Source organism: Rhinoderma darwinii, chromosome 6 (assembly GCF_050947455.1).
Source record: "Rhinoderma darwinii isolate aRhiDar2 chromosome 6, aRhiDar2.hap1, whole genome shotgun sequence".
Classification (NCBI taxonomy): domain Eukaryota; kingdom Metazoa; phylum Chordata; class Amphibia; order Anura; family Rhinodermatidae; genus Rhinoderma; species Rhinoderma darwinii.
In genome coordinates, this window is record NC_134692.1 from 75,461,702 (window position 1) to 75,480,459 (window position 18,758).

General features: G+C 43.5%; 1 protein-coding gene across 4 annotated transcripts in view; it reads left to right on the top strand.

Moving 5' to 3' along the window:
• STK17B (serine/threonine kinase 17b) overlaps positions 1–18,758 on the top strand; it is an 87,927-nt gene that overhangs the window by 52,830 nt on the left and 16,339 nt on the right. For all 4 annotated transcript variants that reach the window (XM_075829961.1, XM_075829962.1, XM_075829963.1 and 1 more), the window contains exon 6: positions 11,920–11,968. In XM_075829961.1, coding sequence (XP_075686076.1) covers positions 11,920–11,968 — 49 coding nt within the window. The remainder of the gene's footprint in view (positions 1–11,919; positions 11,969–18,758) is intronic.

Below are 18,758 nucleotides of genomic sequence, written 5' to 3' on the forward strand. Positions count from 1 at the left end.
CCCCAGACCATCACATTACCTCCACCATGCTTGACAGATGGCATCAGGCACTCTTCCAGCATCTTTTCAGTTGTTCTGCGTCTCACAAATGTTCTTCTGTGTGATCCAAACACCTCAAACTTCGATTCATCTGTCCATAACACTTTTTTCCAATCTTCCTCTGTCCAATGTCTGTGTGCTTTTGCCCATATTAATCTTTTCCTTTTATCAGCCAGTCTCAGATATGGCTTTTTCTTTGCCACTCTGCCCTGAAGACCAGCATCCCGGAGTCGCCTCTTCACTGTAGACGTTGACACTGGCGTTTTGCAGGTACTATTTAAAGAGGCTCTGTCACCAGATTTTGCAACCCCTATCTGCTATTGCAGCAGATAGGCGCTGCAATGTAGATTACAGTAACGTTTTTATTTTTAAAAAACGAGCATTTTTGGCCATGTTATGACCATTTTTGTAGTTATGCAAATGAGGCTTGCAAAAGTCCAAGTGGGTGTGTTTAAAAGTAAAAGTCCAAGTGGGCGTGTATTATGTGCGTACATCGGGGCGTTTTTAATACTTTTACTAGCTGGGCTTTCTGACGAGAAGTATCATCCACTTCTCTTCAGAACGCCCAGCTTCTGCCAGATCACGCTGTGACGTCACTCACAGGTCCTGCATCGTGTCAGACGAGCGAGGACACATCGGCACCAGAGGCTACAGTTGATTCTGCAGCAGCAGCAGCATCAGCGTTTGCAGGTAAGTAGCTACATCGACTTACCTGCTAACGCCGATGCTGCTGCAGAATCAACTGAAGCCTCTGGTGCCGATGTGTCCTCGCTCGTCTGACACGATGCAGGACCTGTGAGTGACGTCACAGCGTGATCTGGCAGAAGCTGGGCGTTCTGAAGAGAAGTGGATGATACTTCTCGTCAGAGCGCCCAGCTAGTAAAAGTAGTAAAAGCGCCCCGATGTACGCACATAATACACGCCCACTTGGACTTTTACTTTTAAACACACCCACTTGGACTTTTGCAAGCCTCATTTGCATAACTACAAAAATGGTCATAACTTGGCCAAAAATGCTCGTTTTTTAAAAATAAAAACGTTACTGTAATCTACATTGCAGCACCTATCTGCTGCAATAGCAGATAGGGGTTGCAAAATCAATCTGGTGACAGAGCCTCTTTAATGAAGCTGCCAGTTGAGGACCTGTGAGGCGTCTATTTCTCAAACTAGAGACTCTAATGTACTTGTCTTGTTGTTCAGTTGTGCAGCGGGGCCTCCCACTTCTCTTTCTACTCTGGTTTGAGCCTGTGTGTGCTGTCCTCTGAAGGGAGTAGTACACACCGTTGTAGGAAATCTTCAGTTTCTTGGCAATTTCTCGCATGGAATAGCCTTCATTTCTAAGAACAAGAATAGACTGTCGAGTTTCACATGAAATCTCTCTTTTTCTAGCCATTTTGTGAGTTTAATCGAACCCACAAATGTAATGCTCTAGATCCGTTTTATAGCTCCTCTAAACAGCAAAACTGTTTACAGCGGTGCTAACATAATTGCACAAGGGTTTTCAAGTGTTTTCTAATCATCCATTAGCCTTCTAACACAGTTAGCAAACACAATGTACCATTAGAACACTGGAGTGATGGTTGCTGGAAATGGGCCTCTATACACCTATGTAGATATTGCATTAAAAACCAGACGTTTGCAGCTAGAATAGTCATTTAGCACATTAACAATGTATAGAGTGTATTTCTGATTAATTTAATGTTATCTTCATTGAAAAAACTGTGCTTTTCTTTCAAAAATAAGGAAATTTCTAAGTGACCCTAAACTTTTGAACGGTAGTATGTATGTATGTGTGTGTGTGTGTGTGTGTGTGTGTGTGTGTGTGTGTATATATGTATATATATATATATATATATATATATATATATATATATATACACACCCCCCCCCCCCCCATAGGACTGCGTCCCATGAGTCCATGGTTTGGGCAAGATTCAAAATACAGAACATACAGTCTAAGGAGTTCCATTCTGTATAATTTTATACCTAATCCACCCATCCCAAGTGTGAAGAAACCTTTGTCTATTGCATAGCTCCCACCCTGTAAGCTCCTCATAACGATACAACCAGTGTACCTTATCTCCCCAATGCTGGATTGAAGGGGGTTCTGTTTCCCTCCAATGCAGAAGAAATAGGCAGTTTCACTGCTTGTACCAACCATGTAATGACATTTTTTTTGAACGGTTTGTGTTCTGGAAAAGGCACCCAGAGGAGAATAGTTTCTGGGCTAAGAGATGAGTTAACCCCACAGATCCAGTCTATCTCCCTCTTGACTTCCTCCCAAAATGGCTTTATCCGCAAACAGCTCAGCCAAATGTGCTAACGTGCCCGGCGCAGATAAACGGCAGAGATTAGAATCACAGAGCCCAATTTTATGTAAACATACCGGCATTTTTTACCAGTGGGTGAGTAATTTAAACAAACTCTCCTGCCTCATTCACACGGTAGGGTTTCCCGGCCGGGTGCCGGCCGTTCATAAATCGGCCGGCACCCGGCTGCATTAGGAATAATAGACCCCTAATGGGGCTATTCACACGACCGATTTTTTGACGGCCGGGAAAACCGCCCGTCAAAAAATATGACATGCTCTATTTTCGCCCGGGTACCCGGCCGCCCGGCTCCCATAGAAGTCTATGGGGCCGGGTAATACCCGGCCATCACCGGGATGTGTCCCGAGTGACGGCCGGGTTTTCCGGCTCTTGCGCTCTATCTCCTCCTCACATCGCAGAGTGCATGTGAGGAGGAGGAATTGATGCCATTCTGACGAATGGGATCGCTGTACACGGTGTGGCAGGGCCGGGGTGTACAGCAGGTGGAAGGGAGCGCTGCGCTGGCTCCCTTCTGCTTGTTTTAAAAGCGCCCTTTTCTGGCGACACCTTTTGATGGCGCCGCTAGCAGCTGCAGCTGCTGCTGCGGCTGCTACTACTGTAGCGACGCCACTATAGCAGAGCAGGGAGGTATCTCCCCGCTCTGCTATGTGCTAGCCGCACTTTAGCTCCTTGAAGGAGCGGAATCCCCGTGTGTTCGGGGATTCCGCTCCTGGACAGAGCGCTTGATGTCTCTGTCCATATCTGGGCAGTGACATCAGGGGAAACTCCTGAAGCGGAATCCCCAAACACATGGGGATTCCCCTTCAGGAGTTGCCGCTGATGTCACTGTCCGGATCTGCCCGGCCCGGCACGGATGCATAACTTTATGCAAACCGGCCGGGCAGAATGGCCGATTTTACCGGCCGGCACTCGGGCTCGGACGCGACCTGGTCGTGTGAATCCCGCCTAACACACTGGGAGAAACCATGGGAGCCAGACCAGGTGATTCTAACTCTGAATTGCTTAATCTCCTAATCCTTCACATAACGTGGTTTGGGGCAAGAGGTTTGCAGTTATAATATCCAATAAATTTGGGATATAGTTTTAGCCTGAGGATTAGTGCCAGTGAGGAACTTTTCCATCCAATTCAATTCTTTCTAAGTGGTGAAGCCACAAGACTCTTGAATCTCCTAAGTGTCTGTCTCCCCCTGGGTATCAATGTAGAAATGTCCGGATCAGTCCCCTGGGCATATATATCCTTAATAGGGGAATCAAGAAGTCTAGACCAAGATGCTGAAAAAAATTGGACATAGCATGACTGACTCTTAATAGTGCCCCTAGTTGCAAAATGTCATTTTGTACATCTGGCTTCTGGGGTAATCTCCTGGAATTCCATAGAAGTAGGGATAGCCTGCGATCCTAAAAGCCACTTTTCAATACCTATATGTATTGCAATTGAAAAAAAGGGCATTTGTATTTTATACTATATTTCTCGCCCAAAATCATAAACTATGCCTCCAAGTCAGGTGTCCTTATTATCAGGATAAATTAAAGCTATATTTCAATACATGTGTATGATACAAATGCCTTTATTTTCAAACTATTACATTTAAAATTATGAAAAATGTAAAATTTAGATTTTTTCCATCTATCCATGGCTATAAAAAACGACTGAACATTTTACCTATACATATATACCACAAAAAGGAAGCGCTACATTTCCCAAGAAATCAATGCAAACTTCACATCAATACATAAAACACATACAAAGTTATAGTGCGTTACATCTGCACATAGCAAAACTGTGAAAATTGCTCTGTCACTAAGAATTAAAATACCTTTGGTATTAAAGAGGCTCTGTCACCAGATTTTGCAACCCCTATCTGCTATTGCAGCAGATTACAGTAACGTTTTTATTTTTAAAAAACGAGCATTTTTGGCCAAGTTATGACCATTTTTGTAGTTATGCAAATGAGGCTTGCAAAAGTCCAAGTGGGCGTGTTTAAAAGTAAAAGTCCAAGTGGGCGTGTATTATGTGCGTACATCGGGGCGTTTTTAATACTTTTACTAGCTGGGCGCTCTGATGAGAAGTATCATCCACTTCTCTTCAGAACGCCCAGCTTCTGGCAGTGCAGATCTGTGACGTCCTGCATCGTGTCGGACACATCGGCACCAGAGGCTTCAGTTGATTCTGCAGCAGCCTCGGCGTTAGCAGGTAAGTCAATGTAGCTACTTACCTGCAAACGCTGATGCTACTGCAGAATCAACTGTAGCCTCAGGTGCCGATGTGTCCTCGCTCGTCTGACACGATGCAGGACCTGTGAGTGACGTCACAGCAGTGATCAGGCAGAAGCTGGGCGTTCTGAAGAGAAGTGGATGATACTTCTCGTCAGAAAGCCCAGCTAGTAAAAGTATTAAAAACGCCCCGATGTACGCACATAATACACGCCCCGATGTACGCACATAATACACGCCCACTTGGAGTTTTGCAAGCCTCATTTGCATAACTACAAAAATGGTTATAACTTGGCCAAAAATGCTCGTTTTTTAAAAATAAAAACGTTACTGTAATCTACATTGCAGCGCCTATCTGCTGCAATAGCAGATAGGGGTTGCAAAATCTGGTGACAGAGCCTCTTTAAGGGGTTAAAGTAGAGCTTCTTATTTACAATTTTAGTGTTCCTTTTCCAAAACAAAAAAGAGCAAGAATTGCTATTTTTCATGGAATTTCACTTCCCCATTTAAACTCAAAAGTCAACCAAAGATTTGCAACAGTTTCGCAGCAGAAATTGACATGTCACGAATTACAAAACCCGCACCACAGGTTAATTTCATCCACTTTGCTGCTGCTCTAATTCGTTGCAGATTTTCAAACTGTTTTACATTTTTTCAAAGATGCTTGGCAAAACACATTTAAGGCTCTGTTCACAGCTAAGGCTCTGTTCACCGTCAGAACGGGACCCTGAGCAGACACAAACTGACACAGACGGAAACGAGGTTTCCGTCTCCTTCACCATTGATTTCAATGGTGACGGAGCCGGTGCCCCTGGTTTCCATTTGTCTCTTTTGTGCACCGGATCAGTCGTTTGGCCAGAAGCAATAGCGTAGTCGACTTTGCTATTGCTTCTGGCAAAACAACAAGTCCGGTGCACAAAAGAGGCAAACGGAAACCAGGGGCACCGGCTCCGTCACCATTGAAATAAATCAATGGTGATGGAGATGGAAACCTCTCGTTTCCGTCGGTGTCAGTTTGTGTCTATTCGGGGTCCCGTTCTGACGGAAACCTCAGATGGAACGACAGAACGGAACCCCAGCGCAGATGTGAACAGAGCCTTAGCTAGAATATAGAATACCCTATTTTTCGGACTAGAAGACTGTCACGAAGGGTCTGTGGACCCGCTGGGCCGTACCGCCTTGGTGGTAAGGCAGCTGGCCAACAGGGTGCAGGACAATGTCTATAGTTCGTATAGGGTACCTGTGGCAGCTCGCACAGTAGCGAGGCAGGCTCGGCTTGGACTAGGCAGCAGGTAGACTTCAGGCGAGGTGAAGCAGGTCAGACGTGGAACAGCACGACACGACTTTGGCACAACAAAGTGCTAGACCAGGATGGTATGGAAATGCAAGGAACAGGAACTGGAACAGGTACAGGAACACACTAGGAGGCCATCACATAGACAAACTATAGGGAACAACTACTCCGCTCAGGCATAGAAGCAGGGGGCTGGACCCCTCTTATAGTCCAGGGTACTCACGGGTCAAGAGTCATCAGAATGACCCTACGGGATCCGGCTGAGGTGAGTGGACGCGAGCGCTGGCGTCTCCTGGGGAGGAGGCTGGGCCAGCGCTTGCCGACTCGTGGCTGCGGCTGTCAGGGGGAGGTTGGAGCTGATGGCCCGCAGCCACGGACATTACAAAGACGCACCTGACTGTAAGATGCACCCAGTTTTTAGACAACCGAAAATAGGAAAGAAATTCATATTTTACTACTTGTACAAAGAAACTATTGTTTAAGAAAAATTATTGTTATTTGTTCAGTTACACCACATTCTGAGAGCCATAACTTTTTCAGATTTTTTCATTGTGTGATTTTTTTTTTGTGAGACGAGCTGTAGTTCTTATTAGCACCATTCTTTGGTACATACGATTTTTTTTTATCACTTTTTATATCCTTCTTTTTAGCGCTATGGTGACCAAAAAACAACGGTTCTGGGGTTTAAAAAAAAACATTTACGCCGTTCACCGTGCGAGTCAAATAATGCTATATTGTAATAGGTTCAGACTTTTACGGACGCAGCGATACCAATTTTATGAGTTGTTTGTTTGGGTTTTTTTTTTTACATTGTGCTTGGGGAAAAATGGGAAAAGCTTTTTTGTTTTTTTTTTTAACTTTTAATATTGTTTTACACTCCTGAAAATGTATCTATCTTTTTTTTTTTTTTTTTTACACATTTTATTAGTTCCCTTTAGGGGACTTGAACCATGCAATACATGGATGAGTTACGGAAACAGCGTAACTCGCTGAGCTACGCTGTTTCCGTAACTCCCATAGTAGTGAATGGCAGTTACAGAAGCAGCGTAGCATGCTGCTCTGTTTCCGTAACTACTATTCAGTTCTATGGGAGTTACGGAAACAGCGTAGCTCAGCGAGTTACACTATTTCCGTAACTCAACCATGTACGCTGTTTTTGTAGCTACCGAGTTCCGGAAACAGCGTAGCTTGCGGTGCTACGCTGTTTCCGTCATTCCCATACACTTCTATGGGAGTTACAGAAACTGCGTAGCTCAGCAAGCATGTCATAAATGTCCTTCATGGGAAGACTCTTATAAATGCCGCGGTCGCCATTGAACGCGGCATTTAACTAGCTAAATGGCCAGGAACAGCGCCATCACTGTTCCTGGCCGTTAGAGCAGCGTGTCGGCTGTAAAACACAGCTGACACCTGCAGTGTATGGAGCGGTTTCAGCGCGTGAGCCCACTCCGCTCCAAACATCATCCCCTCCCTGCTCCATGATGTGCCAGCACATCATGGGTCAGGAAGGAGTTAAGTAAGCAAGCAGTCTGGGGGCCCGGCGCTGCTGGATCCCTTGACTGTCGACTAGAAGACTCTCAGGAATTTTTTTAGCAAGATTTATTCCTGCTAAAAACTGCGCCTTCTAGTCTGAAAAATACGGTACTTTACCAGCCCCTACACCAAGCTTCTTTTAAAGGGGTTGGCCAGGAATACATTTTATTTCTATTTTAACCTAAGGTGACATGTACAATTAACTTTATAATATAAGGTATTTTTATTTTTGGAACGGCTACTTACTTCTAATTAGCGGTCACGTGACCACATCCAAAGTAAATTTTTAATTTCCTGTGACGTTCCGTGTCTTTACTTAGCCAGCACTTCTGGCTGAGAAGAGGCACAGCGCATCATCAACTACGTTTACAGGCAGTGGGCCGGGCAGATTTTTCTTGAGCTCTTCAGAGCTCCGCCTCTGGGCCCACTGCCTGTAAGCCTAGTTGATGACGTGCCGTACCTCTGCAAGCCGGAAGGGCTGGCTGAGCAAAGACACGGAGTGTCGTCCCTCAAAGTACACACCCTCTCCTACTCTCTCGGAGTCCCCTCACTGCCTGGCTCCAGCGGGGACGATGAGAGAAGAGGGGGTGTGTACGAGGAGAGACGCGGCACCCAGGCAGTGAAGGAACTCCGAAAGAGAAGGAGGGGTGTGGACGACGAGATAGGATGGCCGTGATGTCAGGGGCTTCCCTGGAACCGGAGTCCCGGTCAGAGCGCTAGTATAGGCTCTGCTCCGGGACTCTGGAATCCCCTGACATCGCTTCTTCTCTCTTGGAGTTCCCTGTCTGCTGCGTATCTCCTCGTGTGTTACACACACCCTCGTCTTCTCTCATCGCCCACGCTGCGTTACATAAATTCATGGATGATGGGGGTTATATAAATACATGGATGATGGGATTATATACAGGAATGATGGTGTCATCATCCCTGTGTATAACCCCCTTCATCCCTGTGTATAACCCCCTTCATCCCTGTGTATAGCCCCCTTCAGCCCTGTGTATAACCCCTTTCAGCCCTGTGTATTACCCCCAACATCCATGTATATAACCCGATCATCCCTGTATATAACCCCAATCGTCCCTGTATAGGATGTTGGGGTTAATACACAGGGATGATGGGGGTTATATACAGGGATGATTGGGGGTAATACACAGGGATAATAGGGCATATATACAGGAATGATGGGAGTACTACACAGGGATGATGGGAGTTACATACAAGGATGATGGGATAATACACAGGAAGGATGATGGGGGTTATATACAGGGATGATGGTGTTATATCATCCCTGTGTGTTACCCTCAACATCCATGTGTGTTACCCAAAACATCCGTGTGTGTGTGTGTGTATAACCCCCATCATCCCTGTATAGAACTCCCATCATCCCTGTATAGAACTCCTATCCTCCCTTTATAGAACCCCCATCATCCCTGTGTGATAGTTAGTGTGTGTGTGTGTGTGTGTGTGTGTGTGTATAGCCCCATCATCCCTGTATAGAACTCCCATCATCCCTGTATAGAACTCCCATCCTCCCTTTTATAGAACCCCCATCATCCCTGTGTGATAGTTAGTGTGTGTGTGTGTGTGTGTGTGTGTGTGTGTGTGTGTGTGTGTGTGTGTGTGCAGGGAGGGAGCTGGGTGCCTGTAATTAGAGCAGAGGGGCGTGGCCGTATTAAAATAGTTGAGATGCTGTGGAGGAAGGGGGGGGCTGTAAGCTGTCTCCTTAGATCCAGCAAGGGATCATGGGTATGGTGGGTTACAAAACCGGAAACCGACAGGAACAGAAACAAGAGATGTAAACAAACAGAGCAGCAGTGACGATTGTGATGAAACAGAAACGGATTAGAAGGTTAGTGGGGGGTTTTAGGGAAGGCAAAACAAGGCTGGGTGACACTTTTTAGAAAATATTTTTTCCCTGGCCAACCCCTTTAGGTATAAAAGGAAGTAGGAGATGTCCTGATAGCTCTAACTGATCCTGGCACATCTCTCCCAGCAGTTATGGACATTATAAATACATTTAGTTCCGCATCTTATTATAAAATCATACTTCGAAATCCCAGATACTTAATATGGGCCTAAAGAACTCTATAAAACAAGAACTATCCAGAAAATATAGTTTTAACTGGGTTGAAAACTCCCTTTCATATTTAGGAATAAAACTCATTTCCCACGTCTAAACTGTTTGATCAAAACTACGGTACTCTTTTTGAAACGATTAGGAAAGATGCTGATAAGCTAAGACCCAAGGTATAGCGTGGATTGGTAGAGCCTCTGTTATCAAGATGGTGATCCTCCCTAAAATTCTCTACATATTTAGAAATGTTCCCATTTATCTTCCTATTTCCTACATAAACAAATTGCAATCAATTCTACAAAAGTTCATATGGAGGAAAATGAAGCCCAGAGTCCATGCCAATATTTTACACTTCTCGCACCGAGATGGTGGTGTAAAAACTCTGTATATTTTACATTATTATCGAGCTGTGACATTAAATTCATTCACAATTTTTGGCACAAATTTTACTCCCAAACTACTTACACTGCAAGCAATTTCTCTTACATGGAAGGCAATCTATCAAACAGATCTCTATTCTGAACCTCTTGAGATTCTTGAAGTGGTTATACCTGGTCTTCATTTGGGTTTGTGGAGAAGTTTAGGAATCAATAACATAGGGATGTTATGGAAGGACAATCACTTTGTTTCTTTTCAATATTTAAACACTACCTTTTAAAGTCCCACATAAGGAATTGTACAAATTTCTACAAATTAGACATCTTTTGCATGATTGTCCTCCACCAGTTGTATCAAATATTTCTAATCTCTTTAATATCTGGTTGACAGATACACAACCGCATAAAGGTATTTCCAGATGCTATCAGTTAATAAAAACAGAAGATACTGACCCACTTTCCCATTTTAAAAAAAATATGTGGGAGATGGATCTAAAAATGAACATTACAGACGAACAATCGCACTCATTTAGTATATTGTCTAAAACGTCCAAATGTATCTCTCACTTGGAGAATTCACGAAAAATCTTTTATCAATGCTATTTGAACCCAGGGAAACGGCAGAGGTTTTTCACAAGATTTTCCAAACTCTGTTGTAAATGTAACTCCTCTACTGGCACCTTTTTTCACTTATGGTGGGAATGCAATATTGTTCATTGTTTGTGGCTGAAGGTTTTTAATATGATGTCTAGATTATTCGGAACGCACATCCTACCTGACCCTGCTTTGCCACTTTTGGGGATTGTCTTGATAAACTAGTGATCGAGTCACGATTGTTTCTCACATTTTAATTTCCACACGATTGAAAATTGCCCAACTGTAAAGGATCTGCCAGGCACAGCTTCGGGGTTAACTCCCTTAATTAATCAGTCAGCACCTGAATCTACATCCCTGAGACTGACTCCAGCTTCCACCACTCAGGCTGGCAGGCTTAGGAGTGGGTGAGCCTATCGCAGCCTGGCCAGACTCGGCTAGCTCCCCCCCTCTGTCTATTTATACCTGCATTTCCTGTTCCTCCTTGCTTGTTATTCTTTTTCGTGTGGTTTCCTGGCCCAGCTACAGCTCCTTCTATTTTGTTCCTGCTCCATACAGACCCTGGCTTACTGACTACTCTTCTGCTCTTCGTTTGGTACCTCGCACACTCCTGGCTTGACTCGGCTCGTTCACCACTCTGGTTGCTCACGGTGTTGCCGTGGGCAACTGCCCCTTTCCCTTGCTTGTATTCCCTTGTATGTTTGTCGTGTTTGTCGTGCACTTACTGAGTGCAGGGACCGCCGCCCAGTTGTACCCCGTCGCCTAGGGCGGGTCATTGCAAGTAGGCAGGGACAGAGTGGCGGGTAGATTAGGGCTCACTTGTCCGTTTCCCTACCCCCCGGTCATTACACCAACATTGGAAAGCGGATTTCCAACCGACTTTGAAGATGATTATCAGAAGTATTAATGACAATTGTTGGTTTGAACTAAAATATGCAGGTGCCAACTGTGTACGAACTAAAGTCCTCAAAAAATGGAAGTTGTGGATCAATGGCCCATATGGCTCTTTCCCTTTAACTCCTATTTAGTTTATATGCTATGCATTTCTCCTCTCATTTGGTAGATTTTTTGTGTATTCTAATCGTCAGGTTTTCAGATCGCCTATAATTCCTGAGTTTATTTGATGAGATCTACTCATTACAAATTTTGTTCTCCGTGACATGCTGTCAAGACCACTCCATAACACCACTGACGGCTGTTTTGTGTAATCATACCATGTTATTATTATAATGTAATATTTTGTTATTTGATTTTCCTTTGTCAATTCCAATTCTTTACTTTTTAACTTGTATCTTCATTGGATTATTGACTTATTTTTGTATAATGTTCAATAAAAATCTAATGAAACAAAAAAAGAAAGGAAGTAGGAGTTCCCCAAGAGTGGAAAATTTGTTCAGGAGTTCACTATGGTAATTAGGTTGGAAATAACTGATCTATTTGTGTCATATTTTTTTTCTTTATTAGCCCCAGAAATACTCAATTATGAGCCCATAACAACCTCTACAGATATATGGTAAGTGTATTTTTTTTTGCTCTTTTTAAAAAAAATAAAATAAATGATATCGAATATTCTGAATCCGAGGGAGAGGAATGGACTAGGAACAGAGGTTGTAGGGTTGCATGATGCATTGAGATATCGATACTATTTAGATGCTGTGCACCCTAAAACTGTTCAATACCGTGAATTCATGTATTTATTTTATTTTCATCAATTTTTCACATATTAATGCATATCAATAAAAGTTAAATATTAAATCAGATCACATCTTTTCCCTCTTCCTCATACTCCTATGTATTTCGACACTAAGCTGTGCGGCTGCATAGCCTAGTATTGTAATACATGAATTTAGTGACTAGTATGATGTGCAGCGGTACCGGCACAGTGGACATGGCGAGAACATGGCGCACGGACTGCAAAGTGCCCCCATGTTCTGTCTTCAGAGCTCATTAGTGCAGTGCCAGCCACATGATGCTGATTGCGCGGTCACAGCAAGTGTGCGAACAGGAGCAGGGCAATGGCTGTAAGACACAGCCGCAACCCTGCTGCGTCTGCAGACACAGTTTTAAAGCCATCGCTGTTTCAAGGCCAGGACCGGAGCTAGCCTCCGATCCGGCCGATTAACCCCTTAGATGCAGCCCTCAAAACCGAGCGCTGCATCTATGGTGTTCACAAGCAGATCGGAACCCTGCAATGAAATTGCGGGGTTCCGATGACTGCTCCGGAAGCCTAACAATGGCCTCCTGTCTGCCTAGAACGGATGACTGCTAGGTCCCGCCCAGAGGCGGGGCCTAAAAGGAGTCCGGCCACAGTTTCAAGATGGCACAGGCTCAGAAGCTGAGCCTGCAACATCTGCCGCTGGTGTCAGCTGTATGTTACAGCTAAAACCGTGCTGTAACGGCAGGGAACCGAGCTAGCTCCGATCCCTGCCATTAACCCCTCAGATGCAGATTTTAGCGATCGGCATCGACACGATGTTATGGTGACGATGCCGATCGCTGCTATGGCAACCGGAGGCCTAATAATGGCCCCCTGTTCTGCCACATACGATAGCTCATATGAATGACTGACAGCTCTGATGCATTGCACTACGTGGGTAGTGCAATGCATTAGAGTAAAGATCAGAGGTGCGGGACATGAAGTCCCCTAGTGGGACAAAAAAAAAAGTTTCATAAAAGTTTCAAGTTAATAAAAACAAACACTGCCTTTTTTCCAATAATAAGTCTTTTATTATTGGGAAAAAAAATGAAAATGTTAAAAAAAAAAAAAGGTACACATATTTAGTGTCGCCGCGTCCGTAACGACCCAAACTATAAAACTATAATATTACTTTTCCCGCACGGTGAACACTGCAAAAAAACAAATGCCAAAATCACTATTTTTTTTTATCACCAACCCTCACAAAACATTGAATAAAATGTGATCATAAAGTCGCATGTACCCCAAAATACTACCAATAAAACTACAACCTGTCCCGCAAAAAATAAGCCCTTACACAACTTTTTTGACTGAAAAATAAAAAAGTTCTGGCTCTCTGAATATAGCGACACAAAATGTGCAGTGTCCAAAAGCGGATAAGATCGGGCACTATTTATCAGTGCGACACCGGCCACATATCTCTGAAATATTATTTATTTACCGCATTATTATACCCTCTTAATATGCCCTGATGTACTCGCACAGATTACACATGCCGCCACATTATAAACTGAAATACCAGCAAAACCGCAAACAGAACTGCCAAGCAAAATATGCGCTCCAAAAGCCAAATGGCGCTCCCTCTCTTCTGAACCCTGCAGCGTGCACAAACAGCAGTTTACGTCCACATATATGGCATCGCTATACCCGGGATAACCAGCTTAGCAGTTTGCGAGATAAGTGTCTTCGGTGGCACAAACAGGGCACAACATATGCACTAAAATGGCATATCAGCGGAAAATTGCAATTTTCTCTTTGCACGTCCGCTGCACATTAATTACTAATGGAAAAGTACCTGTGGGGGCAAAATGCTCACTACACCCCTTAAAATGCCTTAAGGGGTGTAGTCTCCAAAATAGGGGTCACTACTTGGGGGTTGGTTTTACTATTTGACCTCAGGGCCCTGCAATTGCGGGCCAATGCTGTGAAAATCACCAAAATGGACCTCAAATATGCATGTTGCTCTTCACTTCTGAGCTATGTCATATGTCCAGGCAAATGTTAAATGCCTTGAGGGGTGTAGTTTCCAAAATGGGATCATTTCTTGGGGGCTTCCACTTTACTCTGGTACCTCAGGGTTTTACAAATTCGACATGGCACCCAAAACCAATCCAGCAAAATCTGCATGCCAGCCGTGTGTCCAAACAGCAGTTTATGACCACGTGTAGGGTATTGCCGTACTCTGGAGAAATTGCTTTACAAATGATGGTTTGCTTTTTCTCCTTTTATCCTTTGTGAAAATGAAAAAATTAAAACTTTTAGTGGAAAAAATGTTGATATTCATTTTTATGGCCTAATTCCAATACATTTTGCAAAAGACCAGTGGGGTCTAAATGCTTACTATACCCCTAGATGAATTCCTTGAGGGGTGTAGTTACCCAAATGGGGTCACTTTTGGGGCTTTCCACTGATTTGGTCCCTCAGGGGCTTTGCTAATGCAACATGGCACCTGAAAATCATTGCCGCAAAACTTGAGCTCAAAAAGCCAAATGGTTCTCCTTCCTTTCTGAGCTCTGTCCTGTGTCCAAACAGCAGTTTATTACCACATATGGGGTATTGCCGTAATCGGGAGAAATTGCTTTTCAAATGTTGGGGTGCTTTTTCTCCTTATTGGAAAAAATTTAGATTTTCATTTTCACTGCTTCATTCCACTAAATTCAGCAAAAAAATGTGGGTCAAAATGCTCTAAACCCCATGATAAATGCCTTGAGTGGTGTAGTTTGCCAAATAGTGTCTTTTTGGGGGTGTTTCTTACTGTTTTGGCATCACAAGACCTCTCCTGACATGGTGCCTAAAATATATTCTAATAAAAAGGAGGCCCCAAAATCCTCTAGGTCTCCTTTGCTTCGGAGGTCTATGTTTCTTTTATCACTGATTGCGATCTTTTAGGGATATAGTATTTATTCAAATATCGATGTTACTGTATATTGATTAGTAAGTAATCTCTGCATGTATTGATAAATGATGCAGATGTGATAATATTTGTTACTAGTGCATTATGCACTTGCATTGTCACTATCACCTCGGTAATATAATGGTCGAGATATATGTACAGAGTCTGCCTATTATTGCTCTAGTCTCTATAGTTGTGATATCTGATGTCGTATTATTTTATATTGTTTTTGTTATTTATGTTTGTATTTTTATTTTATATATTTTTTATGTAAACTATTTTTAATAAATATGATATTTTATTATTTCATTATCCACATCAAATATGTTTAGGCACTTTCGTTTCCAAATGTCACCCCCTCGTTTATAAGTTTGTTTTTAAGTTCACAGTGAACAGTGCAGGAATTGTACCACGTGCACTGTCATTTATAACCTGAGAGCTGAGCAAATGTGTTCATTCAGCAACCCCAGATAGCCGTGCTGCATTTATTGCAGGTGAATTGATATTTGCAGTATATGTTTCAGTGAATTAGCACACTAGGGCCACATGTGGGATCAATTTTTAAAAAATTGAGAATCCGGGTAATAAATATTGAGTTGCGTTTTTCTGGTTAAACCTTCTGTACAAATGAAATTTGTAAAGTTTACAATTTTTGTGAAACGCCTAAAGGGTTAATAAACTTTCTAAATGCTGTTTTGAATACTTTGAGGGGTTCAGTTTTTAAAATGGGTTGATTTATGGGAGTTTGACTTGTATGGGCCCCTCAAAACCACTTCACAACTGAACTCGTCCCTGTAAAAATAGCCTTTTGAAATGTTTCTTGAAAATGTGAGAAATTTCTGCTAAAGTTCTAAGCCTTGTAACGTCCTAGAAAAATAAAAGAATGTTCAAAAAACTATGCCAATCTAAAGTAAACATGTGGGAAATGTTAAATGGGTTTTATGGAAGCAAATCCCATTTAGTTAAACTAAACAATTCAAAACAAGTAACTTTGCAATATACTTACGTTGGATCTGATGAATGTAGCGGCGTATCCCATCTTCAGTCATGTGACCGCTTGCTAATCCAAAATTGGCACTTCCTCTGCAGACTCGTTCATTAGCTCCGATAGCTAAGTTCCTGTTTCTGGTTATCAGAGTGTACGGTTACGTCACAAATGAGTTTCTTCATATGTTTTGCCACGTCCGGGAGGGCTGCAATTAACTCTGCAGGGCTTTTCCAGAACGTCCTGCAGAGTTAGCAGGTTTGCCGCTCCCCTGCGGCATTTAACCCCGTGATACAGCTGTCTCCAGACAGCTGTATCATGGAACTTTAACCGGAGACCACTCAGCGTGGTCTCCGATCATGTGATCGTTGTGACAACCTGTCACAATGATCACATTGCTCCTAACAGCAGCGCTTACGTGCCGACTGTGAGGAGCTCTGTGATACAGCGGTCTAGAGACTCAGCGTGGTCTCCGGTCATGTGATCGTTGTGGCAAACTGTCACAACGATCACATTGCTCCTAACAGCAGTGCTTGCGTGCCTACGGTAAGGAGCTCAGCCATGTGAACGCTGTGACAGCCTTTCACAGCGATCACATGCGTGCCGACAGTAAGGAGCTCCATGATACAGCTAAGGAGCTCCATGATAAAGCTGTACCACCGGGCTTCAGAGTGGTCTCTGGTCAGATGATCTCTGTCACAGCCGTCACAAGTTGCATCTTCTCCCTCTCTGGCAGACTGCCAGAGAGGGAGAAGAATAATGTAATGTGAAAAAAAACACCACTTTTTTTATTTTTTTCATAAAAAATTGTCATTATAAATAAATTTGTCTATCTGCTACATGGCGACTTTGGCCACGTACGACACAGGTCGACCAGCCAAAGATCGCTATGTCCCAAAGCCTAAATTGCATGTAATAAAAGTCAATGTGGTTGTGTCGCAACGCGCAAGTTGCCACGACATGGCAGTTGCAAGAAATCCAAACTGTCGTGTCGCAATTACTTGCAGGTCGCAACACGACCACATTGATCACAGAGAAGTGCAGAGAAGTGACAGGAGTCTGAATACATATCACGTCCTGGCTAGAGGTAATGTATATTCATTGCAGTAACGTTATAGTGTGTTTATGTGGCAGCACATAGCGATATAGCTATATCGCTATGTGCTGTATAAATTAAAGGAGAGAAGTGTATGACGCTGATTGGTCAGCGTCATACACTTCTCTCCAACGCCCACTTGGCCATATAGTAAAACACGCCCAGTTGTCCATTGAGAAACTCATTCGCATAAAGCTAATATAGGTCATAACGCCGTCAAAAATGATCATTTTTCGAAATAAAAAACACTGCTGTAATCTACATTACAGCGCCGATCACATCATGTACAATATAGGCCACTTATAATGTGGTGACAGAGCCTCTTTAAGGCGGAAGTTCAGCAAATTGGCTGTAAAGTTGAGGACCTGGAGTCGGCCTGCACTAACATCGTAGAGCACTCCGTAGCATTGGCCTCCACTGTCTCTCAACATACGGTACACCTTAATTGAGCCCTCACTCTGATTGAAGACAAGGAAAACAGGAGAAGGAGAAGAAATGTGTGTATTAAAGGTCTTCCTGAGACCTGGGCTGCGGAGGTTCTACACAAGGTAACCATGGATATTTTCTCTGACCTATTAGGCCTAGACAGAGCTGTAGCTGTAACCATTGAACAGGTTCATAGAGCCCTACGGCCACGACTGAAACCAAATGAACAACCACGTGATGTGATTTGCGGCTTACTTTCCTATGTGGATACAGCGGCTATTCTTGTTGCTGCAAGGGAGCGTCGTTCTATTATGTACCAGGAGGCTCCTATAACGCTATCGAAGCGGCGCCAATTAAAGCCTCTTCTAGAAGTTTTGAGGGCTCGCAATATTCAATACACATGGCTTTTTCCTTTTGGCCTGGCAATTCTACATGATGGTAGACTGCTTTTTATTCATACCCCATCTGATCTGGAACGGATCTGGCCGATTTTTGGATATACCGCCGGTTGAAGTGGCTTCTTGGTTGCATACTCCAGATGTGGAGCCTCTGCCGACCCTGCCGGAATTTGCTCCTTGGACTGTTGTGCGGAAACCTAAATCGCCTAAACGCAAGAAGTCGGCGTCAAGAGACTTTCACTTACCTACCTGATGTGACTACTGGGTTTCTGACTGCTATTGGTAGTGAGTCACTACAAACGTGATGGTTGTTTCTTCTAAAAGTTATTAGATGTACAGTGACGGTTTATAGTTCTGACTGAACCATTTTACCTTCCTTGCATTATATGAGGGCCCTTGTGGTTCCACATTACCTTTTCCTAATGCTGGACTGGTAACTGGTTTATTGTGCATTGAAATTTTCATTTTCTATATTACCTTTGTTTGAATAGATGTGGTTCATCGTTACACCTATTCGAACATCTCTGTCCCCCCGTCTACTCGGCATATCTAACTGACCCGTGTTTGCCTTTGCACTAGTTTGGTGTTCTAGGACTCAAGCTCTTGCAGCCTAGGTTAGTTGGTATTTCGACTTTCAAGCAGCATTGCTTTCAGGCAAGCTTTGCTATTCAAAAACTGTTCTTTATTGTAACTGTGTGTTGATATCCCCCCCCCCCCCCACACTTCTACCTTCCCATTCACCTCTTAACCCACCCTCCTTACCATTGTTGATTTGACGCTAAAGCTTAAGACCTAGATATATCAGATCC